Source organism: Myotis myotis, unplaced genomic scaffold (assembly GCF_014108235.1).
Source record: "Myotis myotis isolate mMyoMyo1 unplaced genomic scaffold, mMyoMyo1.p scaffold_m19_p_18, whole genome shotgun sequence".
Taxonomy (NCBI): Eukaryota; Metazoa; Chordata; class Mammalia; order Chiroptera; family Vespertilionidae; genus Myotis; species Myotis myotis.
The window spans coordinates 36,157,391-36,182,119 of NW_023416322.1; the positions used below are offsets into that span (position 1 = coordinate 36,157,391).

A 24,729-nucleotide genomic window follows, 5' to 3' on the forward strand; every position below is an offset into this window, starting at 1 on the left:
TTTGGAAGCAGGGACCAGGCCAAGAAGACATGGATGCGTTTGCATAGAACAAAATTTAATTTTCAGTTTTTCTTCCCCCCCCTTACCCCACATTGTTAGCAGCTTGTATCTTTCTTCCCTGCCGGGGAGCGGGGGGGAAGGGCTTGGGTTGTAAACTCCCTCCCCCAGCCTTCCTGTCCCTTGGAGGGGCAGTTCGGCTGGGTTTGGGTGAGGGGCAGGGTGAGGGGCGGTTAAGGCCTAGTTGGTATGCAAAGGCTGAAGGCCGGCTGCATCTCTTCAGTGCTCGTTTCTCCACTCGGGCTCCACTTGCAGGGGCAGGTCGGCTTCACCCTCCAGATCCTGGGAGAGGTAGTCGTGACTTTCGGGCCCTGGAGAGAAAGGAGGCGAGCTGTCTTCCTTACCTCCACCCCAACCAGCACTAGCCAGGACCCGGCCTGCCCCGGCCCAGCCATACCTGAGGTAGAGATGCTGAGCTTGCTCAGACCTTTGAGTAAGTCCTGTTCGTGCTGCGGGTCCACTTGGTCAGGGAAGGGGCACCCGGTATAGCCTCCATGGTCTCTACAGAAGTCCAGGAATCTGGGGGGGGGACGGGGAGGACAGGGACACTCACACAAGCGTGCCTGGCTGCGGGGCACCAGCCGGGGCCTTTGGACAAGATGCTTAACCTCCGAGTGGCAGGTAACTGAAATGGGGGTGCTGCGAGGTGGACAGGTCTGCGATGAACGGAGCCACAAGGAGGTAGTTGTAAAGAGACAGCTGCGCTATGGGGTGGGGGGCTTGGGGATGCTCACGCCTTCCAGTCGGAGTCATGGCCCAGGAGCAGCGGGTTGCCCACCACGATGAGCAGAGCCTTGGCCCGGGTCACAGCCACGTTGAACCTCTGGAAGGGAGAAGTGTTGGCGTCACCGGAGGCAAGGGCCCTGAAGAAGGAAGAATTCCGGCCCCCCCGCCGGCCCTCAGACCTTGGGGTTCTTGAGGAAACCCAGGTTAAAGTCCAGATCCAGCTGCACAAAGCTCTGGCTGCTCCGCACCGTGGAGATGATGATGACGCTGCGCTCTTGGCCTTGGAACTCCTCCACGGAGCCCACCTAGAGGGAAGGGCGGCCTGAGACCAGGGCCACAGAGGCCCAGCCCTGCCTCATGGAGCTGGAGCTCCAGGGCAGGTGTGGAGAAGTCACGCAGCAGCTGTCACAGGGGAGAGAGCGAGTGCTCTAACGGGGCAGGAGGAAGGACCGGATGCCCTGGAAGCTGCTCGTCACAGGGATGGGGGCTGGAGAGAGTTCTAAGTACAGAAAACTTGGGCCCTGGTCCGTGTGGCTCCGTGGTTAGAGCGTTGGTCCTCACACCAGAGGACTGCAGGTTCGACCCCTGGCCCCACTCGGGGTGCATGTAGGAGACAACCAATCGATGTGTCTCTCTCACATCGATGTTTCTCTCCCCGCCCCCTTCCACTCGCTCTAAAAATCAATGGGAAGAAAGATCCTTGGATGAGGATTAAAACAAAGAAAAAGAAAACATGGTAACTCAGAAGTGTTTTTCAAACTTTCCTGAAGATAATCACTAAGTACTTGTTAAAAAAATACAACCCATGCCCTGACTGGTTTGGCTCAGTGGCTAGAGCGTTGGCCTGTGGACCAAAGGGTCCCGGGTTCGATTCCAGTCAAGGTCATGTGCCTTGGTTGCGGGCATATCCCCAAGGGGTGTGTGTGTGTGGGGGGGGGGGGTGTGTGTGCAGGAGGCAGCTGATAGATGTTTCTCTCTCATTGATGTTTCTAACTCTCTATCCCTCTCCCTTCCTCTCTGTAAAAAAATCAATAAAATATATTAAAAAAAAATACAACCCAGACCTCCTGAATCAGAAGTTCTAAGAGAGAGGCCTCTAAATACTTTTTGAAATATGTTTTTTATTGATTTGAGGGAGAGAAGAAGGAAGAGGGAGAGAAGATAGAAACCTGGATGGGCTGCCTCCTGCATACTTCCTACTGGGGATAGAGCCAGCAACCCAGGCTTGTGCCCTGACCAAGAATGGAACTGATGACCTCCTGGGATGATGCCCAACCAACCGAGCCACACTGGCCAGGGCAAGGACTCCAAATCTTAAAGCGCTGGTTCCAACCCTGGCTGCATACAAGATCACCTGAGGAGCTGGAAGCCATCCCGATGCCCTGGCTCTGCCCCCAGATCGCTGTGCTAATTGGCTGGGTGGGGCGCTGGCACAGGCAGTGCCAAAGCTCTCCAGGTGATTCTTATCTGCAGCCAGTGTTGAGAAACGTGGCCTGAGAGAGGGTGAAGCTACTGTCCCAGAGGGAGGAGAGGGCAGCGGGACAGTCACATGACGGGTCAGGCAGGCCGGGGAATCTGGACTTTATTCTTCGAGCAGAGGCCTCCAGCCAGCCTAATCATAAAAATGGTGTGGGCTGTTTGCGAAACATGCAGGCATCCTGGTCGCACCCCGAGCGGATATTCAGAAGTGAGCGCTTGGGGAGAATCCTAGTCAGGGTGGGACAGGCAGGGGCAGCCTGGAGCGGCAGGGCAGGAGCCCGAGGCTCTTTGGGACCGGGGAGGAGAGGGGTACAGAAGGCAGACAGAGAGCAAATGTGGAACAGTGGTCAGTATCACCTTCAAGTCCTTGATGTCATCCAGTCCCCGGAGCTGCTTGTCCAGCCTGGTGATGCAATTACGGATTTTTTCCACCTGGAAGATGGGGACAAGGGCCTTTCTCTCACCCCATCACCCCAGTGCAAGAGGGAGTCAGGCAGGAGGCCAGGGAGCTGGGAGGCACACAGGGAGGGGCAGCTGGAAGGCACACAGGGAGGGGCCGCTGACCTCTGAGCTTCCCAGATACGGGGCGAGCAGAGGCCTGAGCTCCGGAACCTCCACCTAGTGGTCTGCCTAGGAATGAGGTACCAGGGTGTGTGTGTGTGTGTGTGTGTGTGTGTGTGTGTGTGTGTGTCACCCTCAATGGGAATTGAGGGCCTAACCTGCTTCCGGTATGGAGAGATGACGCCCACATTTCGGGGGCTCAGGCGGCCTTTGCCCTTCTTGGAGGAGGAGATCAGCAGCTGCTTCAGGTACGAAGTCACCGTGGCAGCCTCTTCGGGGTTGAAGAAGGAGGGGCTGTTGCCCTCACGCTCATCCTTGCCCATCACACCGTGAAAGATGATGGGAAAGCCCTGGACACAGTCAGGGGAAACCCTTAGCCGGGCCTCCCTGCCCCCCTTCCCTTCCCTCTCACCCCAAACCCTTCCAGGCACTGTGGGCTCCCAGGCCCCCAGGCCAAGGGTTCGAAGGGACAGACCCTTGGCTTCCACTCAGAGCCACTTCCTCCCCTGCACCTTCAACAGGAGGGAACGGGGCGGGAGCCCCTCACCTTGCGAGGCAGGCCCTCCCACTGGCAGAAGCGTTCCCGGTCCACAAGGTTGGCACAGGGTTGTAGCTCCCGCTCATAATAGAGTTGGTTAGGAATGTCCAGGATGGTGGGGTGAGACCTGGAAGGCCGGAGGCCGGAGGGAGAGCAAGACCGGGAACGGATTACTTCCGCCTCGCCCGCTCTACCTGCTCTGGGCTCTCACACATTATCCTCCTGCCTTCTGTCCACTGGATGGCAGGCTCCTTCACCTAAAACGTCTGCTGCTCGGACCGTCAACCACAGAAAATAGAACCACATGTGGTTCCAGAGAGGATTCGGTCCAGGGGTTTCAAAGACCAGCCAAATTTAAAAGAAGAAAACAAGATATCAGAAACCCATTCTCAGGTTTCAATTTTGAGGAGGAAGGACAACACACACACAAGTATCATCTACTATCACCGGTCTCTGATGAGATAATGTGTTAAATCCCCAAACATAAGAGATACACAATAGCCCTAACTGGTTTGGCTCAGTGGATAGAGCGTCCGCCTGTGGTTAGAAGAGTCCCAGGTTCGATTCCGGTCAAGGGCATGTACCCTGGTTGCGGGTACATCCCCAGTGGGGGGTGTGCAGGAGGCAGCTGATCGATGTTTCTCTCTCATCGATGTTTCTAACTCTCTATCCCTCTTCCTTCCTCTCTGTAAAAACTCAATAAAATATATTTTTTTAAAAGAAAACCAATACACAATAGCTAACGTTTATTTAATTCTTAGTGGGCTCCTCTAAGGCACTAAGGACTTGGGAGCTCGTCTGAGCATTTCAGATGTATGAACTTATTGGTGAAAGGAAGGGTGGCTCTTTAATCTAAATACCAACGAGGTTAATAAAAAACTACATGGTTCCTATTTTTCTAATTTCTCCTTGCATTGCCTGGAAACTTCATCTGGGACCCGCACCAGATACATCCGAGTGTCTGGGAACCACTGACCATCCCTTAATGTGCAGGTAAGCAAACTGTTCCAGAGCAAAGCTGCTTGTATGGCTACACAGCCACGGAGTAGCACGGCCGGGCCCAGAGAGACCGCGACCTGGCTTACAGCCTCTCTGCCACACAGCCTCTGAGCAACAGGCCTGCGGACGGAGCCTCCAGCGGGGCTGCAGAGGGCGTGAAGGCGTGGGATCGCGGGAGGAGGGAGGGTGCGGTACCTGTAGTTGCGCAGCAGCTTGGTGATGAACTGGGGGTTATAGCCGTCGGGGCCCTTCTTGTACAAGGCGTTGTAGGTAAGCAGCCGCTCCAGCAGGGAGTACCCCAGCCCGTGCTTCTGGGCCAGCGGGGAGCGCAGCACAGGCCCCAGCTGCCGAGGGTCTCCTGCCAGCACCAGCTGTGCTCCTGGATCGCCCGATTCCTTGACTTCCATCAGCCCTGGGAGGCAAGGTCGCGCAGGGAGAAAGGTAAGTGGTGGGACCTCCCCAGCCCCACGTAGGGTGGCACAGCCGCAGCCCACCCTGAGCCCCTTACCTGCTATGGCCACCAGACTCTCGGGCTCCATGCAGTGGCCAGCCTCATCGATGAAGATGTGTGTGAAATGATCAATGGGAAACTGGGCCGAAACCAATCTGGGAGGTGTCAGGCCAAGCCGGGGTCAGACCCAGGGACCCGACCGCCAAACCTCACCAAGCTGGCCCCTCCCTCCACTCCCTAGCCTGCGACCTCTTTACTCATATACACTATCAGGAGACACACATATACCCGGCCGGTGTGGCTCAGTGGTTGAGCATTGACTCATGAATCAGGAGGTCACGGTTTGATTCCCGGTCTGGGCACATGCCCGGGTTGCGGGCTCGATCCCCAGTTGGGGGCGTGCAGGAGCCAACCGATCTATGATTCTCTCTCGTCATTGACATTTCTATCTTTTTCTCCCTCTCCCTCTCCCTTCCTCAATAAATTTTTTTTTTTTAAAAAAAGAGATACACATACACACTTCCCACCTGCTGGCAGTGATGAGGGTGGTGATTAAGACTCGATATTCCTGCAGCTTCTTCTTAGCAGGAAACACGAACTCCCCCTTAGTTGCGTCCCAGTTGCAGCAGGGCTGTGTGAAGGGAGAGGGCATCGGCATGGCGCTCCCCGCTCTCACCCTCAATCTTATTCACCTCTCATTTCACACACAGGGAAACGGAAGGCCAGCTCGGGGTCCTGGCCCAGGCGAGGCCCCACAGCGAGGGTGGGAATCCAGGTCACCTAGTTTCCTGGCCTCAGTGTCTACCCTGAGAGCCTCCCTGCACGCTTCATCCTGTGGCTTCCTGCACTCCCCCAGGTACCTTGATGTCCTCGGGCACCATGCGGATGTCCCTGCTGGGGGCCAGGAGCCGGTAGATGGAGCTGGGCAGGTGGGTGCGGAGCCGCTGACAGAGGAGGTCAGCCCCCGAGTTGGACGGAGCGCAGGCCAGGACGTGGGCGTTGGGCAAGTGTTTCACCACCTGGGGGGATGGGGATGCGCAGTGTGGGAAGCAGCTGCCAGGTCTGGGGGGTTTGTGTGTGTGTGTGTGGGGGGGGGGGGAGTAGGCGTAAGACTCAGTCCTGACAGTGATGCAGGCGGCGCTCTGTGACATCTGCCTCCCAAAGCTGAGGGAGGTAGTGACACAAAAGGCAAGCTCTGACCCCCAGCCTCCTTGCTAGTCCAAACAGCACGTCAAATGCTGGAAAACGTGCAGTAACTAGACAAGTATGTGATGACGGACATGGGAATGGTGACTCTGAGAGTCGTGCAGTGCACAACCTACACCACCATCTCAACAGCCACACTGACCCGTGATGCCCGCCCGCATAAGGGCGTTCAGGAAGCTGGAAGGAACCAGAATCCGGAGGCAACTGCATGGGCCTGGGGGAGTCCAGGTGTAGACCCCAGGTCTTTGCTCAGGCCCCACCTGCTTGATGGCTTCCACCAAGGTGACAGTCTTGCCAGTGCCTGGAGGCCCAAAGATGATGTAGGGGGCTGGACGGGTGGTGCCCATAACAATATGCTTCATGGCCTGGAACTGCTCTGGGTTTGACTCCAGACTCCGGTCATACAGCCTGGCAGAGGGTCAGGAACATGAAGTTATCCAGTGTCCTAGAGGCACCCTGGACTCCATTCTCCAGGCCCAGAGACCCAGCCCACAGTCTCACTTGAACGTCACATCTGAGGGCAGCCGCGGGATCCCACGGGAGGCCTCAGGAAAGAGTGTGGGCCACAGCAGGTGGCGCCCCGTCAGCTCCAAGGCACGATGCTGCACCCGCAGGGGCTGGCGGTTGAAGGTGAAGCTCACCTTGAAGGTCAGCCCATCCACAAAGCGGTCCAGGAGGCTTTGGGAAGGCAGAGAGGCGGGGAAGACTGCCAGTTAGGAGGGTGGGCAATTCAAGGCCAGACTCTCCCTCTACCCCGACTCCACCCCCACTTCCCAAGACCTCTATGCAATCCCTGCAGGGGAGGGAGTTTGCTGAGGCACTTCTGGGTCCCCCTGAAGAAAATTCCTCCTGTCTGATCCCTGGGATCCCACTCATCTCAGGGAGAAGCTGGCCTGAGAGATGTCTGTAGACCCTTCAGGCAGCTCAGGGTTCCCCCAACACCCACCTCGGGGAAAAGCTCAGCTTGACACAGTCCAACTCCACCCTGTGCACAAAGCCCTTGTAGGTGATGGGGTCCTTCTGCTGAGCCTCAGAGCACAAAACGGCAAACAGGTGGTCTCCCCGGAGCACTGAGGGGCGGCTCTCGGCCACCCCAGGAACCTATGGGGTGTGAAAACAAGTAAGATTCTATCTCAGGGAGGCTCACCAAAGAGCCCCCTTCCACCCCAAGACTCAGGGGACTTTGCCTCTTTCTCCTCCAACCAACAAGTGCAGAGTCAGGGGACCAGGGAAGAGCCAAGTCTGTCCAAGCTGCTCAGAGATGCTAAGCACAGGGATGCTGGACAGCCTCCCATGCAGGTCTCAGGACTTGGGAGCCAGATCCCCAGCCTGTCCAGTTGCCCCCTTAGCTGGCTCAGTTCCTACTCTGCCTCTAAAATCTCATTTACAACTCAGTTCCTGCAGGAATCTCGCTGATCATCCTTAACCCCCGCTTCTCACCAGGGGCCCTTCCTCAGCACGTGTGTGAAGAACCTGTTCTCACAGAACTCTGGGCTTCTGTGGGCACATTCAACATCTGAGAGCTGGAAAGAGCGCCAAGAACTACCTGGTCCGCTCTGTGTTTTTCAGATAAGAGAATGCAGGCCTAGAGAGTGAAGGCCACATAGCTGATGGCAGCTATATCATAGCTCCCCGCTGCCCTGCTCTGACCCTCTTTCTGGGCACAGGATGCCCACGCTGCCCCCTGCTGAGCCCTCGGGAGGGGGGGGGAGGGGGCCAGAAACATTTTCATCCTTCCTCTTGTCTTGCCCAGCCGGCAGGAGCAGCATTCTGCCCACAGCCAGTGGGCCGAGCCCCCATCCCCGCCCCCAATCCAAGCCCCAACCTCCAACATGAGCAGCTTGGGGTTCTGGGAGACGGAGTCCAAGTTCATGGGCACCGACTCCAGGTCATAGTGCCGGATGTCATGCTCCATCTGCAGCTCTTCCAGGTGCAGCAGTAGCTGGAATTTCCTCTGGTAGTTTCTGCACTTCAGGGATGTCTCTAGCTGGGCCCTAGCAGTGACGGTGTGGGGGGTTGGGGGGGGCAGGAGGAGGATGGGTCAGGTAGCCCCCATGCCCAGGAGCATCTACCCTCTCCCATCTGCAGCTCTGGGACTATGAAAGCATCAGGAATCCGAGAAACTAGAAGGACCCTGAAGAAGGGAACCCTGGCTCTTATTCCCTGCCGCCCCTGCCCCCCCCCCCCCCCCCGCGCCGCCCCCCCCCGCCCCGCCTTGAGTGGGCACTGGAGCCCTGGGCCTGGAACATACTCCTCTTATGACCTCTACCCTCACCTCGTTCACGCGTCACTCCCTGCTCCAATGTCACCCTCTCCAAAAGGTGGGGACTGACCGCCCTCTGCAAAGCGGCACAACCCATCCCCTCCCTTGTCCTGCTTGAGCTCTGGCTGAGCTTTACGTTAGCTCTTCAGAGCATTCATCACCCCATTAAGTTAGAAGATAAACGGTCTTTTGAAGAAATGTTAAGATCAATGCTCACTTCTCCCCCGACTCATATAGGCACGGCCCTCACGTGACCGATCCACCTGGAACCGTGCCCTGCGCATGCGCAGTGCGTGCTGAGGAAGGGGAGGCATGAATGGAGCCGGGGAGGCTGCGGGGTAGGGTGGCTGCGGCGCGTGGGTGGGAAGAAGCCAGCGGGGAACAGACTCAGAGAGCGTGAGGGTGCAGAGGACTGGTGCTTACTTGATCTCAGCAATCTCCTTTGGGGCAGTGAAGATACTTCTTCCCTGAAGAAGGGTGGGGAGCAGACGCCGCAGGCAGGAGGGCGGTTGGTATGTCCCCAGCACCAAACTTAGCTCCAGGTCATAGCCCTTTGCACTGGAGGAACGGGGGAAGAGAAGCTGTCGCAAACACAGGCCCCTCACTTCAGAGAGGCGAGCGCACCGCTCCCTGGGGGTGCAGGAGCCCTACACAGTACCACTGCGGAAAGGGGTCAGCAGCCTTCGCCCAAGGAAGCCTAACTCACTACGTCACGAGGCTGCTCACCCCAAGGCTGGACCATTCATTCTCAGTTCTCGAAAATGCACGATACTTGAAAACTTAAAAATATACATGTACCCCTGACCGGTTTGGCTCAGTGGATAGAGCGTCGGCCTGCAGACTGAAGGGTCCCAGGTTCGATTCCGGTCAAGGGCATGTACCTGGGTTGCGGGCACATCCCCAATAGGGGGTGTGCAGGAGGCAGCTGATTGATGCTTCTCTCTCATGACGTTTCTAACTCTCTATCCCTCTCCCTTCCTCTCTGTAAAAAATCAATAAAATATATTAAAAAATACACACACACACACACACACACACACACACACACGTACGTAAGCATGTAAGCTCCGCCGGTGTTGCTCAGTGGTTGAGGGTCAACCCATGAACCAGGAGGTCACCACAGTTCATTTACTGGTCAGGGCACATGCCTGGGTTGCAGGCTTGATCCCCAGTAGGGGGCGTGTAAGAGGCAGCCAATCAATGATTCTTTCTCTCCCTTTCCCTTCCTCTCTGAAATCAATAAAAACATATTTTAAAAAATTTAAATATATATACGTAATACATATACATGTACATAACAATACATATTCATCAGAAAATAGGTAATAAAAAAATAAGTAAACAGCATTCTCACCATCCAGGCATAACCAATGTTAGCTTTTTGGTATGCAGCTGTCCACACTTCTCTCTTTGTTAATTTGCATAATACACATATATTTTTAACAAAAAGAGCACAATGGTCTATAGTTTTCTTTTTCGGTGAACAGTATTGTGTGAACATCCAGCCACGTCTAATTCTATTATTCCATTCACAATAAATGTTGAGAAAAGGGAAATTTATAGAGACGGGAAGCAGATGAGAGGATCCTCAGGACCGGGAGGGAACGGGGAGAAGTGGGGTGAGAGCTGAAGAGGACAGGTTCCTTTTGGGGATAAGGAAACATTCTAAAATAGATTGTGGCACCCTAACTGGTTTGGCTCAGTGGATAGAGTGTCAGCCTGCAGACCGAAGGGTCCCAGGTTCGATTCCGGTCAAGGGCATGTACCTTGGTTGCAGGCACATCCCCAGTGGGGGATGTGCAGGAGGCAGCTGATCGATGTTTCTCTCTCATCGATGTTTCTAACTCTTTATCCCTCTCTGTAAAAAAAAATCAATAAAATATATTTAAAATAGATTGTGGTGATGGCTGCACATGTGTGTGAATATTCAAAGAACCACTGACTCGTACATTTTAAACGGGCAAACTGAAGGGCATATGAATTGCCTCAATAAAGCTGTTAAAAAAGGAGGGAGATGTGTGTATGGGGGCTGCCTAATAACCCACCACGGAGTGGAAAAGCCTTAACATTTTTTCACACTGTCCGCATATCGGCAGCTTTCTCCTTGAAGGAGTTCAGAACTCACAGTGAGGAAAGGGGGCCCACACTGTCGCATCGGGGCACCCCCAGCCTGGACTGGGTTGGAGGGAGAAGTTACCGGTCAGGTCTCTGTCCTTCCTCAACCCGGGTGGTCACGAGAGGGTTTCCAGTGATCCGGGCCCGCTTGAAGGGCGCCGTGGGCTTCAGCTGTGCGGCCAGGGGACTGTGGGCGACGGCAGCCAGGAAGCGGGCAATGTAGAAAGTGCCAGCTCCTTCTGAGCCCGGCTCCTCGGGGCCCAGCAGCTCCCAGATCACCGTGGCCGGGAAGTAGCCCACGAAGCTGGTCTGACAGTGGACGAGGAGCTCATAGCACTCACCTGGGGGAGCGGGCTGAGTGAGTCGGGGGGGTGGTGGGAGAGGGGTCCCCCACCAGCAACCGGGCCCTGGAAACTGCCCCACAGGGCCCCATCCCCAGGCAGGAGCCACAGGACAGCACCAGCGTGGTTCCTAAGCACCAGCCCTCCCTTGGGCCCGCCCCTGCCCACCCGAGGCTCATTCCTTTGGAAACCCACTCACCGGGGCCCAGTGAACAGGGCAGCTTTTGGTCCCCTTTGTAGAATTTAAACTGGGGGGTCCGGGAGAGTGGAAAGACGTGGGTGAGGGTGACGGGCTGGGTTCCTCCATTCTGAAGCCTCAGGGTCAGCATCTCCTTGCGGTTCAAATCCAGGCGGATCAGGAGCTGCCCATCCTGGGTCTCATGGGGCCCCTGGACTTCCACGTCCACCCCATGTTTCCCTTGAAGATACTCAGCCCTGGGGAGAGTAGGAGTCAAGGAGGGGCTGGGGTGGGAGGGGCCTGGTTGGATGTTGCCCTCAGGGAGTGGCAGCTGTCCTGGACAACCACTCCCCCCCCCCCCCCCCGACCAATTAGCTCCTTTCCTACCCTTACCCCCACTTCTTAAAGCACAGCCTTACCCCAAAGGGAGGCAACTCACACTTTCTCAGCCAGACAGCTTCCCCCAAGCCCCACCCGCTTACACACACACACACACACACACACACACACACACACACACACACACACCTGTCATGGAAGATCTTGGCAAACAGTGACTTGTGGTGATATGTGCTGGTATCGGACGCGTCGGTCCAACGGTCCAGTTTGAAGAACCTGACCCGCTTCTTGGTGACATAGGCCAGATTGGCACTCTTCATCCCATACAGCATGGAGGAGAAGCCAGGGGCAGGTTTCCCAAAGCTGCCGGAAGCAGAGGAGACTGGGAGGTGAGGGAGGGCAGGGCCAGTGGGATGCAGGGAGCGTGCTGGGGAGGGTGTCTGAGGATCACTCTGCTGCAGGACAGGGCCGGGACAGGGACAGACTCAGGCTGGGGATCGTAGGACTTCTCCATGTTTTAAGGAAAGGCAACGGGACTCTCCGGGACAAACTCTGACAGTTTTAAACAGCAGGTGTGTACGTGCGTTCCGAGGAGGAAAGTCCCATTGTGGCTGTTGATTTTGAGGACCAGGAGGAAGAAAGAAACGAAGGTTTTCTGGGAGGAAAACTCCTGGGGACCAAAAAAGATACAGCCAGCCCCGCGGGAAGAACAAAGGCTAAGGGGAAGCCAAGGAGTGGATTCCGAGGGTGGGCCTGGGGTCCAGCCTGAGGCGGGAGTGAGAGGGGTCAGAGAGACAGAACGGGTGTCCGGTGGGGGCGGGCAAGGCGGCTGATCAGACAGCACTTTTGCACCCGAAGTCAAAGCGCGCAGGTAGAACCCAAGCAGGAAGAGAAAGGGTCCTTGTCCAGAGATCACATAGCTGGCTCTGTGCCTGGAGAAGGTGAAGACAGGGAAAACTGGTCAGAGGAGCAAGAACTCAACGTTCTGTGCCTGAAATTCGGTTTAGTCAACACAACCAACGCTTACAGAGACCTGCTATGTGCCAGACACTAGCCGCTGGGGCTCAGAGCAGCAAGAGCCCCAGGCTCGCCTCGATCCCAGCCCACCGCCTGGGGGCAGCGAGGGGCTTTCAGGGCAGCACTGAGCCCAGCCTGGGGGCAGACATGGGTGTTCACGAAGGTCTCCCCAGGAGCCTGTGTCAGGAGCTTGCGTCAGGTGCAAGGGTGCGTGCCAAGTGTGTACTAGGTGGAGGAGTAGGCGAGAGCAAGGGCGGAGGGGCTTGCCACTAGCCGCCTTCCTTCAGGTTACTTCACCTGAGTCTCAGAGCCTCACTTTCCTCCTCTATAAAATGGGGACAACGACAGACTTACCTGGCAGGGCTGTGAGGGTTACCCGAGAAGGACACGGCAGTGAACCACTGAACCCAGTGCTTGGCACATAAGGAGACCTCGGTAAGGTATAAGGTGCGCTATGATTAGTATCACACACAGTCTGGTTGTACTAGGGTGAAAAGTGCAAGGGAGGGAGTGGCAGGAGGCAGCAGAGGTGGGCAGGGACCAGGTCACACATAGTTCTGCAGGCCTGACCTTGACCCCGAAGGCCAGCAGTCCTCCTTTACTGGCACCCAGGAGCCAGAGGGCATCCCCACATGTGACATACTTCCTGGGCATATTCAAGATCTGGACAGCTCACCACCCTCCCTCGATGCCTTCTAGGGAATGAAAGCAAATCCTCGCTCATAAGAACCACGGTGATCCCTGTTTAACTCTTAAGGCTGAATCGGCATGCTCACCCACTAGCGCATCGTGAGAGAATTTACAGTCACAGACGTTTCCCTGGTGCCCCCTGCCTGTAACTCTGCCCTTTTCCTTCACCCCAAATAAATGAGAATGTCATGGTGCAGAAAACTTTGAATCAGCTCTGACTTGGGTTAAGAAGATAAGGCATCATTTGAAAACACAATAGAAAATGCGCTCAGTAAATGCTAGCTACTCGTATTAGTATCCGTATTAGTAGTGATAATGGTAACTAACGGTTAGCAGCAGGAGCAGAAACAGCAGCAACTTACTTTCAGCCCGAATCAGAGGCTACACTGTGGTTACAGAAGCCCCGGGATGGTGGGTTTTAAGCAGGGGAGTGGCAAGACCAGATGTGCATTCCACATCACTCTGGCATCAGGGTTGGAGGGTAGATTTGCTGGAGGCAAGACTGTAGGCAGAAGACCAGTTAGAAGAAGGCCATTGCAACAGTCCAACTGAAAGATGACCAGGGCAGGAACAAGGCAGTGGTAAGGAGAGAAAAGGGGCCAGATCTGAAAATGCGGAGAAGGTAAGGTGAGGAGGATTTGGTGATTGTCTGGAAGGGGAATGGAGGCTAGGACAATGCCGAAATCAGTGGGGTGGCTTTAGGGGGTTTCCTGAGAAGAAGGCAAGGACAGGAGGAGAAGGATGCTGGAGGGACTGACCGTGACATTTGGATTTGGACATGCTCAGTTTGAGATTCCAGTGGCAGGTGGCTCCGGAGATTCAGGCCAAAGTCAAAGGAGAGCCTAACATTAGGGTGCCCCCAGGTTGCAGTTACAATCACAGTGTTTAGGATCTCCCCAGGTGGTGTGAGTCCTCTGAGAACAGTGGGGGCCAGGACAACCCAGGGAGGAAGAGGAAACAGAGAAGGAACCTTTCCCCTACCCCCACCCCCGGAAGGAGGAGTATCAGGAAGAAGTCTTAAAATCAGGTATCAGCCTCCAACACTGCAGAGTCATAAAGGGACCGAAATCAGGAGGTCACCATAAACTTTCACCAGGACTCCTTGGTCAGTGAGTCATTCAGTTCCATGGACTAAACACAAACTGAAATGCAGACAGAAGCCAGGCTCCAAAGGTAACTATCTCTGCTGCCCTCAGCCCCAGGCACCTGTACAGCGCCATTGTTGAATCATTAGTGTAAGGAGGAACGGCCCTCATCTCCAGAAAGATGTTGCCAGCAGGGGAGGCAGGCCCATGATGGCCAGATCTGGCTTTTGAGAGAGGCCCAAATCAAAATTTTTATGTGAAATCGCCTATTTCTGGAAACTTCTGTGTGGGCACAGGGGCAGGAGGAACTCAACTTTGCAAGTTTTACAACCTCTACTGTGGGTGCTACCATCACAACACTTCTCAAATTATTCCCCATGTCTGATACTACTACCCAAAGTCACCCATCCCTGCCTGGTCTAAGGTGGCAATCATAAAAAAAATGTTTGTTTTTTAATCACAAACTTAGTACATACTGGTTGGAAAAAAAGCCCCAATTCTTGTATTATATATCTAGTCACCTAGATTTCTAGGGGAAAAAAAGATAAACAACAGGAAAGTTGAATATTCAACCTTAAAGAATAAATCCAGATGACCAAAAAAGTATAAAATATGCTTCAAAAGTAGAGATGCAAATTAAAGTAAAAATGAGATACCATTTACTCAGCCGGTGTGGATCAATGGTTGAGCGTCGAACGATGAATTAACAGTGGTTCTCAACCTTCCTAATGCCGTGACCCTTTAATACAGTTCCTCATGTTGTGGTGACCCCCAATTTCATGGTTACAAATTGAACATAATTAAAGCATAGTGATTAATTACAAAAACAATATGTAAGTATATGTGTGTTTTCTGATGGTCTTAGGTGACCCCTGTGAAAGGGTTGTTCAACCCCCAAAGGGGTCGCGACCCACAGGTTGAGAACCACTGAATTAGGAGGTCAGTTTGACTCTGGGCTCGATCCCCAGTAGGGGGCATGCAGGAGGCAGACAATAAATGATTCTCTCTCATCATGGATGCTTCTATCTCTCTCCCTTCCTTTCTGAAATCAATAAAAAAGAGAGAGAGAGACAATTTTATTTCCATTAGACTGACAAAAGTGGAAAACTAGTCATCACATGTATTGCTGTCAGTATATATGGAAAAGTGAACTGTCATACACAGCTGATAGAGAGGTGAAGTATTACAATCTCTGGAAAAACAATCTGGCACTATCTCCTAACACTAGAAATGTAAGTATCCTGTAACTCAGGAATCCCATTCCTAGGAATGTATCCCCTGGAAAGAGAAGTACCAGTGTATAAGGACATATGCACAAGGATGCTTACTGCAGAGTCATCCACAATGGCCAAGAACTGGAAACAAAACACATGCCCACCAATAGGGAGATGGCTGAATAAACTATAAACACCCACTTCCTGCAATATTGTGCAGCCATTAAGAAGAATGCACCAGCCCTGGCTGGTTTGGCTCACTGGATAGAGCGTCGGCCTGGGGACTGGAGGGTCCCGGGTTCGATTCGGGCCAAGGGCATGTGCCTTGGTTGCGGGCACATCCCCAGTGGGGGGTGTGCAGGAGGCAGCTGATTGATGCTTCTCTCTCATCGATGTTTCTAACTCTCTGTCCCTCTCCCTTCCTCTCTGTGAAAAATCAATAAAATATATTTTTTTTAAAAAAGAAAGAAGAATGCACCACACACTCAAGTGTCTATAACTTAAAAGGCTGACAATACTACATGTTGACAAGAACACGGGAATAACAGAACACGCATGCATTGTGAGTTGGAATATAAACGATGCAATCGTGTTGGAAAGGGTCTGGAAGTTTCATGTAAAACTAAACACACACCGTAATTTTCTGATTTTTCAATGAAAAGTATAGATTATTGTACTATGCTGTGAACTACATTAAAAAAAACAATACAACTCTAACACCTAATGTGGACCTAGGACTGGTAACTTATTCGACAAGTACTTGTTGGGAGGATGTGGCTTAGTTGGTTGGGCATCACACGGCTGCTGGTTTAATTCCTGGTTAGGGCACTTGCACGGGTTCCGGTTCGTCTTGATCCCCCATAGCAGGTGTGCAGGAAGCCGCTGATATATGTTTCACTCTCACATCAATGTTTTTTTCTCTCTCTCTCTCAAAATCAATTTTTTAAAAAAATACATATTTTATTGATTTTTTTACAGGGAAGAAGGGAGAGGAATAGAGAGTTAGAAACATTGATGAGAGAGAAACATCGATCAGCCCCTTCCTGCACACCTCCCACTGGGGATGTGCCCACAACCAAGGTACATGCCCTTGACTGGAATCGAACCTGGGACCTTTCAGTCTGCAGGCCGACGCTCTATCCACTGAGCCAAACCGGTTAGGCTCAAAACCAATTTTTACAATGTTTAAAAAAAATTTAAATCATTCCAGACTGTTATTTTATACATGAAACAGATGCCAATGCAAACATTAAACTGCTGGCTGGCACTCAGCACCATGTGCAGTGGCCTGGGATGTGAGGTGCCAGGCGATACAGACCGTCTAAACTCGGACAAGCTCTATAAAAGAAGAAAAAGCAACAAAAGGGAATTAAATATATGAAGACATGGCCACATTACTTTTACTTTTTATATTTAAAAATTATTATTATATTTAATGGTCACACTACTTTCAGATGGAGTCGTAGGCAACAGAATAAATGAAGGCGGATTTAAGTGATAAGAGCTTTATTAAAATTGCTGGGAAGTTGTGAGCAGCAGGTTCAGGAAATGGGCAGGAACTAGGGAAGGCTGGGCAACTTCCCCTCAGAAAAGGTCACAACAAAACAACGAAGACCAGCCCTTAAGACTTCGCTGTCATAACCAAAAAAAGAGGTTAACACATTAAGCGCCCAGCCTGTTTTGTTTTCCGGACGGAAAGTATAGTGTCAGTCACCGGTGACTGACTGGGCGCTTAACGCGTTAACCAGCCTGGCCGGGTAGTCAGCTAGTTAGAGCATTGTCCTGATGCACCAAGGTTGTGGGTTCAGATCCTGGTCAGGGCACATAAAAAAACAACAACCAATGAATGCGTAACTAAGGGGAACAACACATGGATGTATCTCTCTCTCTCTAAAAACCAATAAAAAAAGTTTTTAAAAGAAAGAGGTTAAGCAATGTGCCCAAGATTTCAAACAAACCAAAGTGTCGAATATTACCTACCCTCTGACCCAGCAATTCTACCCCTTAGAAAAAGGGAAGTGAAAATATAAGTCTACAAAACAATCTGTACAAGAATGTTCATAGCAGTTTTATTCAAAATATAGCCCTAAACTGAAAGCAATGTCCATGAACAAGAGAATGGATAAACTGTGATTTGTATTCACACAAGGAACATTACTCTGTGATACAAAAACAAACAAACAAATAAAAACAACACCCGATGGATACACACCAGGTGGTTGAATCTGTAAAAGAGTACTAGTATGTGTATCCATTAAGTGAAGTTCTAGAACAGGCATATTACCTCAAAACTCATCAGAGCAGCGGTGGCTTCCGGGTGGGTGTGAGGAGATAAGGAAACTTTCTGGAGTGATGTCATGTCCTATATCTTGACAGGGGGTTGTACACAGGTATATGCATTTGTTAAAACTCATAGAATGGTTTACCTAAATCTGTCCGTTTCATTGCATGTAAATTTTACTAAAAAAAAAAAAAAAAAATCACTGAGGGGTCCCAGGTTCGATTCCGGTTGGGGGCATGTACCTGGGTTGCGGGCACATCCCCAGTGGGAGATGTGCAGGAGGCAGCTGATCGATGTTTCTCTCTCATCGATGTTTCTGGCTCTCTATCTCTCTCCCTTCCTCTCTGTAAAAAATCAATAAAATATATATATTTAAAAAAAAAATCATAAACAATTTTGGAACTTATAGTCCGTGCTGAAGTGAACTGATGTCTGTAACTTACTTTGAAATGAATAAAAAAATAAAATGGTGGGCAAACCCCCAACGATGCATTAGAGGTGTCCACCAGACAATTAGGCGTTATTTCCAGGATGTGCTGTTGAGTAAGAAAATGTGTGTAACATGACCCCTTAAAAAAAAAAAAATAAAACCACCACCAAAAAAATACCCTGGTTGGTATCACGAACTAGCTTGCATGCATAACGAGATAAATGAGCCCTGGCCGGTTTGACTCAGTGGATAGAGTGTCAGCCCGAGGACTGAAGGGTCCCGGGCTCGATTCCAGTCAAGGGCATATGCCGGGGTTGTGGGCTCGGTCCCCAGTGGGGCGGCCTTGTAAACGCAGACCTAAAGTAACCACAAAAGATGATCTGAAATGAAAACTTTTTTTAAAAAAATATATATTTTATTGATTTTTTACAGAGAGGAAGGGAGAGAGATAGAGAGCTAGAAACATCGATGAGAGAGAAACATCGATCAGCTGCCTCCTGCACATCTCCTACTGGGGATGTGTCTGCAACCCAGGTACATGCCCTTGACTGGAATCGAACCTGGGACCTTTCAGTCCACAGGCCGACGCTCTATCCACTGAGCCAAACCGGTTTCGGCTGAAATGAAAACTTTTAACTAAAAGTAGTTTATGGCAGGGTCGTCATGTCCTAGACTAGATTCTTCCCTGACAAAAGTCAATCTTTACCTTGAGGGGGCCCACCAATGACAACAGACCTTTGGAATGTCAGGATAACGCCCTTTTCCCAGACCACACTGGGAGAGACCATAAACCTGCTCACTGTTACGGTTATCACCTTAATCCTTGACTGCTAACTATCCTGTTATCACGTTAATTGTTGGCTGTCCTGTCCCCACCTATGTAAGAGATGTAAGTGTCTATCATTTTACTGTTTATCTAATCCCAGAGGTTTCCCCTGCTTTGCTTTCTCCCACCTCCCTAATCTGTCACCAATGGATTTCATGTAACCCACTTGCTGCTTCTCTTTGGATTGTAATATATAACATTAGGTGCAAAACTGCCTTTCTCCGTTGACACTGATGAGCAAAAAATGGTGTCTTTTTTAAATTTGCATTTTCCCCTGATGATTATATAGTTGGAGGACCTTGCCCTCTGTTGAACAGTCATTTACATTTCTTCTGTGAACTGCCTGAGGGTATCGTTTTCCCAAGCTCTGGGAGCTGGTTCCTCCTTCACACCCTCTCCTAGTTCACCTCCTAAATAGGCAAGAACTATCCTCATGAACAGAAATCAGATCGGGCCCTCCAATTTATAACGCCACCGTCTACAGGATTAAGTCTCATGTTTTCAGATGGTACAGCTAAGTCCTCCACATAACGATGATGATGCGAACACAATAACATCAACAATAGAAAAAACACTGAGAACTCACTGTGCTGTTCTGAGCACCTATGCCATGATCTCCTTTAGTCCTCACAATAACCCTTTGGGGTAGCAACTATTGGCATTCTATTTTAGAGAAGAAAATAAGGGACAGGCTCTCACCCTAAGGGTGGACAATCCATCCTTCATGACTGCCTTTGGCCCCTGCTGTTTGTTGAATGAACAATTAACTATTCTTTTTAGACTCAGTTCAGGAAAGAAGAGGAGTATTTCAGAACATAGTATCAGAGTTGGAAGCCATCTTCAAGGGACATCTCATTCCATGTTTTTCAAACTCGGGGTTGCAACTCTCATTGGTGGGTCAAGACCAGGGTTTTTATAAAATGGAAACAGAGTAGAATTAAAAGCAGCGGAGGGCAGGGAGTGAGGCTAGGTATTGTTTCAAGGACACGTATTGTTCCCTGAAGCAGGGTTTATCAGGCCCTGAAGTAAAATGCTTTTTTTTTTTTACTGTGGACAGAGATCCAAGTGCCAAGCCATTCTCCACGCCAGGAGCCCCAGTGATCTTCCTAAAACCCTGATTCCGTCGGTCTCCTACTTTGAAACTTTGTGCTTTCCCTATTTCTGTTAAGATTTAAAAGAAAACAAACCAACCCCACAATGTCTCTCGGCGGGTCCACAAGGTCCTATTCCATCCAGACTCTGCCTCCCTCTGGCCTCAAGTCACCCCAAGACTTTGAAGGGGTTACTCCCTCTGTCTGGAATGCTCTTCCCTGCCCCCCCCCCCCCCATCTGCTAACTCCTGCTTATCTCTCAAGATTCCATTCAAACATCACTTTATCCCAGAAACCTCAAATTCCTAGACTAGGTCAGGCCTGTAAGGTATACACTCTCAATGCATAACTAGACTTTTCCTTACAAGCACTCATCACAACAGTCATTAAATAATTATGTTTAATCACCGCCCCCTTCCTTAGACAGTTAGGTTCCTTCTGTGTATTCATGGTGACTCACGCAGATAGCACCTTGCTCTCAGGAGGCATCCGGCCAATATTTGTTGATAAAATAATGAGCCTCCTGCCCGAGGTGAGAAACTTTTCGGGGCACCAGGCCCTACTCCGTTCTAAAATGACAGCCACAACTCCCAAAGCCCCAGCAATATGCCACACAGGATGAAGGCCTTACCAACCATCGCTCGCTCATTTTGGTCTCACGCAACCCTGAGAGAAAGGCATTTTTCACATACTTCAGGTAGGAAAACGGAGAGATGTTAAAGAGGAAGAAACAACAGGCCAAGGAGAGCTGCCTGCCCCCAGGACAACACACCAAGACCTGAGGGCAGTTTCAGCCAATACCAGGAATGTGACCTCAAACCGGCCTGGAATTTCCTGATCAACACTGGTGAGGTAAGAGGCCTGATAAGACCCCTGCCGCCAGCCCTCCGGCCCCACCCCCCAAAGGTGTTCCAGCCAGAAACATCCTTTCTTTTCTTTTGCTAATAACTTTCTTGCCCGGCCCAGTTCCTGCCCATGAAACCTTCCAGTTTGTACCGCTTCTTGGAGGGCTTTTGTCTTTACAGGGATGCGGCCTGATTCAGGAATTGTTCAATAAAGCCAATTAAATCTTTAAGATGCACTCGGTGGGATTTTCGTTCTTGACTGGATTGTTGTTCAAAATCTATGCCACCAGATTTGAACTCCAGCTGTATTGCCTGGTCTACACATCTGCCACTCCTCACTAGAATACTGTCATAGTAATAGTGATAATGACAGGAGAGAACCAGCTTGTACTCTGATGAACACTTGTGTGATGATGGATGTTACTGACAGCCACCTGGACTGCTGTGGGTCAGAACAGGGTTAGAAACGGGTCCCTGATTTCAGATATCGATCGTCCTCTCTTGACCCACGCTCCACGCTGCCTTGCTCCACGCCGGACGGTAGAAGAAGGACCAAAGTCTCCCGTTCAGAGCACAAGCCGGTTACCTGTCACAGTGTCACTCAGAAGGTGTCTGTCATTCCTAAGGGCAGCATTCAGCTATGGTCTTATCTATACGGTGCAGCTGGGGCTTGGCCAGAGTGCTCATTCCATGCTCTTTAATATTTCACAAAAAAATAATTTTTCTACATTTCCTATAACACTCTTTAATTATTTTCTATTGCTATAACATTGTAACACTCTCTACTTATTTCCTATCATCACTATTACTATGACAAATACACTATTTATTATTTTTAAAAATATATTTTGATTGACTTCAGAGAGGAAGGGAAAGGGAGAGAGATTGAAACACCAATGATGAGCATCTTAGATCAGCTGCCTCCTGCATGCCCCCCATTGGGGATCAAGCCCACGACCTGGGCTTGTGCCCTGACTGGGATTCGAACCGTGACCTCCTGGTTCATAGGCCAATGCTCAACCACTGAGTAACACCGGCAGGGCTGGAATACACTCTTTAGAATCAGGAACGAAGGCACAGGCACAGTGCAGAGTCTCCTTAAGTAGGTTTCCTAACTGAATAAAGAGATGGGAAAAAGAAAGAATTGGGAGCAGAGCATGTTGTAACATCCTAAAATAACCCTGTTGGAAAGGGCCAATTCCTAACAGTGTAGGAATCTCCCTAGAATTCCTGACAGTGAGGGGTTGGAGGGGACAGGGGTCACAGGAGCTATACCTCTCCTACAGTCTATTGTCTTGTAGATCAACTATACTAATTCAGTTAGGTTCCACAAGCATTTAATGAGCTTCTACTACATACAAGGCTCTAAGGGGGGGGACTGCCGGGAGGTGCAAATAGGATGAAAAACCTGTCCGTGTCTTCAGAGGATCTGACACTCTGGTGGGGGAAGACTGCCCCTACCAGCTCTAAAGAAGGCGAAGTGTAATCCTGCTATAACCAGGGTGTGAAGGAGTTATGAGAGCCCCCGGGAAGAAGCACTGAATTCCCACTGGGAGGTTGAGGGTTGATGTCACAGCATTCCAGCCTGGACTTGACAGTACTAATTAGAATCCAACTCTCCACCTGGAGTAGGGAGCATGAGGGGGGCATGTCGAGTGAACCTAATTCCCCCTTAGGGACAGAAGTGTAATTCTTTCCACCGTGAAAGTCTTTAAAATATTCAAGGTCAATTGTTCCTCCCATCAAGGCAAATATTTTTGGGTTTCTTTTGACTGGGTCTCACAATTGACTATGAATCAACTGAGAACTTTACTCTTCCTCCTCCTCCTCCAAATACTAAAACTCTATCCTTCCAAGCCAGGGTCAATGCCACTTTCTCTACTGAATTCTCTTGTATACCGTGTGCCTATCACAGCTTCTATGTCTCCCCTGGGATCATACATTTTTCCATCCTTATATTACCCAAGGTGCCCAGTGTAGCGAGGGGGCACAAACAGGTCTCATCTTTGCTGCTTCTTCAGATGTTGCTCAAGCCTGTAAATGTCCCTCTTAAAAATGTGACACTCATACGCCAAGGTTGTGGGCTCGATCCCCGTCAGGGCACATACAAGAATCAACCAATGAATGCATAAATCAGTGGAACAACTCGATGTCTCTTTCTCCCTTCCTCTCTCAAAAATCAATCAATAAAAAAGGTATCACCCGATACTGAAACCAATATTCCAGATATAATCTGGTCAATATGGAGTCACTACCCCTCCCCCTAATACATATTTCTAATAACACAATCCCACACTTCTTTCACTCTTTCTGCAGCCATACTGGCCTTCCCTCTGCTAAAACCCAGTCTTTTTCAGGTCTGTTATTAAGCCTAACCCCTTATTCAGTTGTAGAAGTCTTTACACTTATCCCTGTTAAATTGTTTCTTGGTTTTCTGCACCCTATTGATAGAGGTGTTTTTGCAGCACAATTCTACGGTTGGACAGAGTGAAGTCTCTTTGATTTCCACTTGGATGGCATCAGGAAAGGCGACCAAACAGCCTTCAGCCACAGGATGGAAGGGGCCGCCTGGGGACTGGCCTGGCCTGGGTCTCCATGGAGAAGCCACAGGTGCTCACGGAGGTTCGGCACGTATGTAGTTGGTGCCTTTTCTCCTTCCGAACCCCCTGAGGTTCTCCCTCCTACACCAGCTTTGGGGGGTAGGGGTAGGGGTGTAGGGAGACATAGGGGACCCTGAAGCAGCCCCTCAACCAGGGGGCGGGGGTGCCATGCAGCCCGCGCCGGGGCTCGCCGCCACCACCAGGAGGCTGCTTCCCCGCGCGTGCGCGACGCCCAGACCCCCACCCCACGCGCCCCTCCCCCGCCCAGCGCTGTCCCCTCGCCCCCAGGAGCCGCGGGTGCCCGCACGACCCCGCCCCGGGCCGGGCCGCCGGGGGCGAGGGATGCGCGGGAGGCTCTTCGCGGGACGTGGGCGCAGGGGTCCGCCGGGCGGGGCGGGCGGGGCGTGGGCACCGCGCGGGAGGGGATGTCCGCGCCGCCCCAGGACCCGCCGAGCCGCCGCCGGAGCTGCGTCCCCCCGGCTCGGGCGGGCAGGGCGGCCCGGCGCGGGGGTCGTGGCGGCGAAGTGGGCCCGCGATTCGGGGCCAGGGAGCGGGCCGGCCCGTACCTGGGCTTGAACTTTTGGTTATAGATGGTCCGCAGGCACTCGCGATCTGTCTCCTTGTCCAGCCCCTCCGCGAGCAGGAAATTCTCGAAGGCTTGGCCGGTTTCCCGGAGCTTCCGGCAGCTGAACTTGGGCATCGCGGCGGAGGCGGCGGCGGCGACGGCGGCTCAGTAAGAGGGTCCGGGGAAATGAAACTGAAAGTCGCCGGCGCAGCAGCAGGAAGTTGGCTGCCCTAGAAGAGGGTGCAGCGGGGGGAAGCACCCTAACTCTGACTCTTGATCCTGCAGGGCCCCCCTGTCCCCACCAGGCTAGCCTTCTCGCTCCCTCTCCTACCTGAGCTTCCCTCCGGGCTCCGTCCTCTCCCCTCCCCCCGCCCCATTAACTCTTTCCTAAGGAGCCTGCCCCTCCCTCAGGGCCCTCCCCTGGCCCCGGCTCCCTCCCCTGGCTCCCAGCCAGACGAGGAACGCGGCTACCGCCTGGGGCCCCCGACCGGTCCGGGAGGACTTCAGAGCCCGAGCTGGGGCCACTCCCACGCCCAGCCCCGGGAACCCGCGGATTCAGTGGGAAGCCGAGAGCAAAGGGCAAGGGCTGTGACCTGGGTCGGCTGCAGCTGGGCTGGGGCAGCTCCCCCAGCACCTCCCCCAGACAGCCCGGGACACATACCAGCACGGAAGCGCGGCACGCCCCCCTCCCCCACTTTCCCTTCTCGGGCTTTCAGACTCCGGGAGGAAGGCGTCAGAGCCGGAGGAGTTGGAGGGAAAGGACCAAGTGTCTCTGAGATAAAGGTGTGTACGCGTGGGAGGGAGGGACAAGGGGCTCCGCCAGGACAAGTCA

General features: G+C 52.1%; 1 protein-coding gene across 3 annotated transcripts; it reads right to left on the reverse strand.

Annotated features, from left to right (window-relative positions):
* Window positions 1–38: 38 nt before the first annotated feature.
* On the reverse strand, window positions 39–24,259 carry MOV10 (Mov10 RISC complex RNA helicase). 3 transcript variants are annotated; one of them, XM_036343015.1, is made up of 20 exons: window positions 23,899–24,259; window positions 11,443–11,616; window positions 10,936–11,171; window positions 10,478–10,736; window positions 8,704–8,838; window positions 7,843–8,011; window positions 6,964–7,118; window positions 6,519–6,695; window positions 6,278–6,425; window positions 5,672–5,830; window positions 5,339–5,442; window positions 4,869–4,966; window positions 4,556–4,772; window positions 3,371–3,488; window positions 2,982–3,173; window positions 2,620–2,694; window positions 963–1,088; window positions 792–880; window positions 455–576; window positions 39–368 (listed from the first exon to the last, which is right to left on the reverse strand). In XM_036343015.1, exons 1-20 carry the CDS (start codon window positions 24,030–24,032, stop codon window positions 277–279), a joined length of 2,979 nt encoding a protein of 992 aa, XP_036198908.1. In that variant the 5' UTR covers window positions 24,033–24,259; the 3' UTR covers window positions 39–276. The 3 variants fall into 3 exon arrangements, with proteins under 3 accessions (XP_036198908.1, XP_036198907.1, XP_036198909.1); XM_036343014.1 differs by having other exon boundaries at window positions 10,936–11,198; XM_036343016.1 differs by lacking the exon at window positions 23,899–24,259 and having other exon boundaries at window positions 10,936–11,068; window positions 11,443–11,581.
* Between the last annotated feature and the right edge of the window lie 470 nt (window positions 24,260–24,729).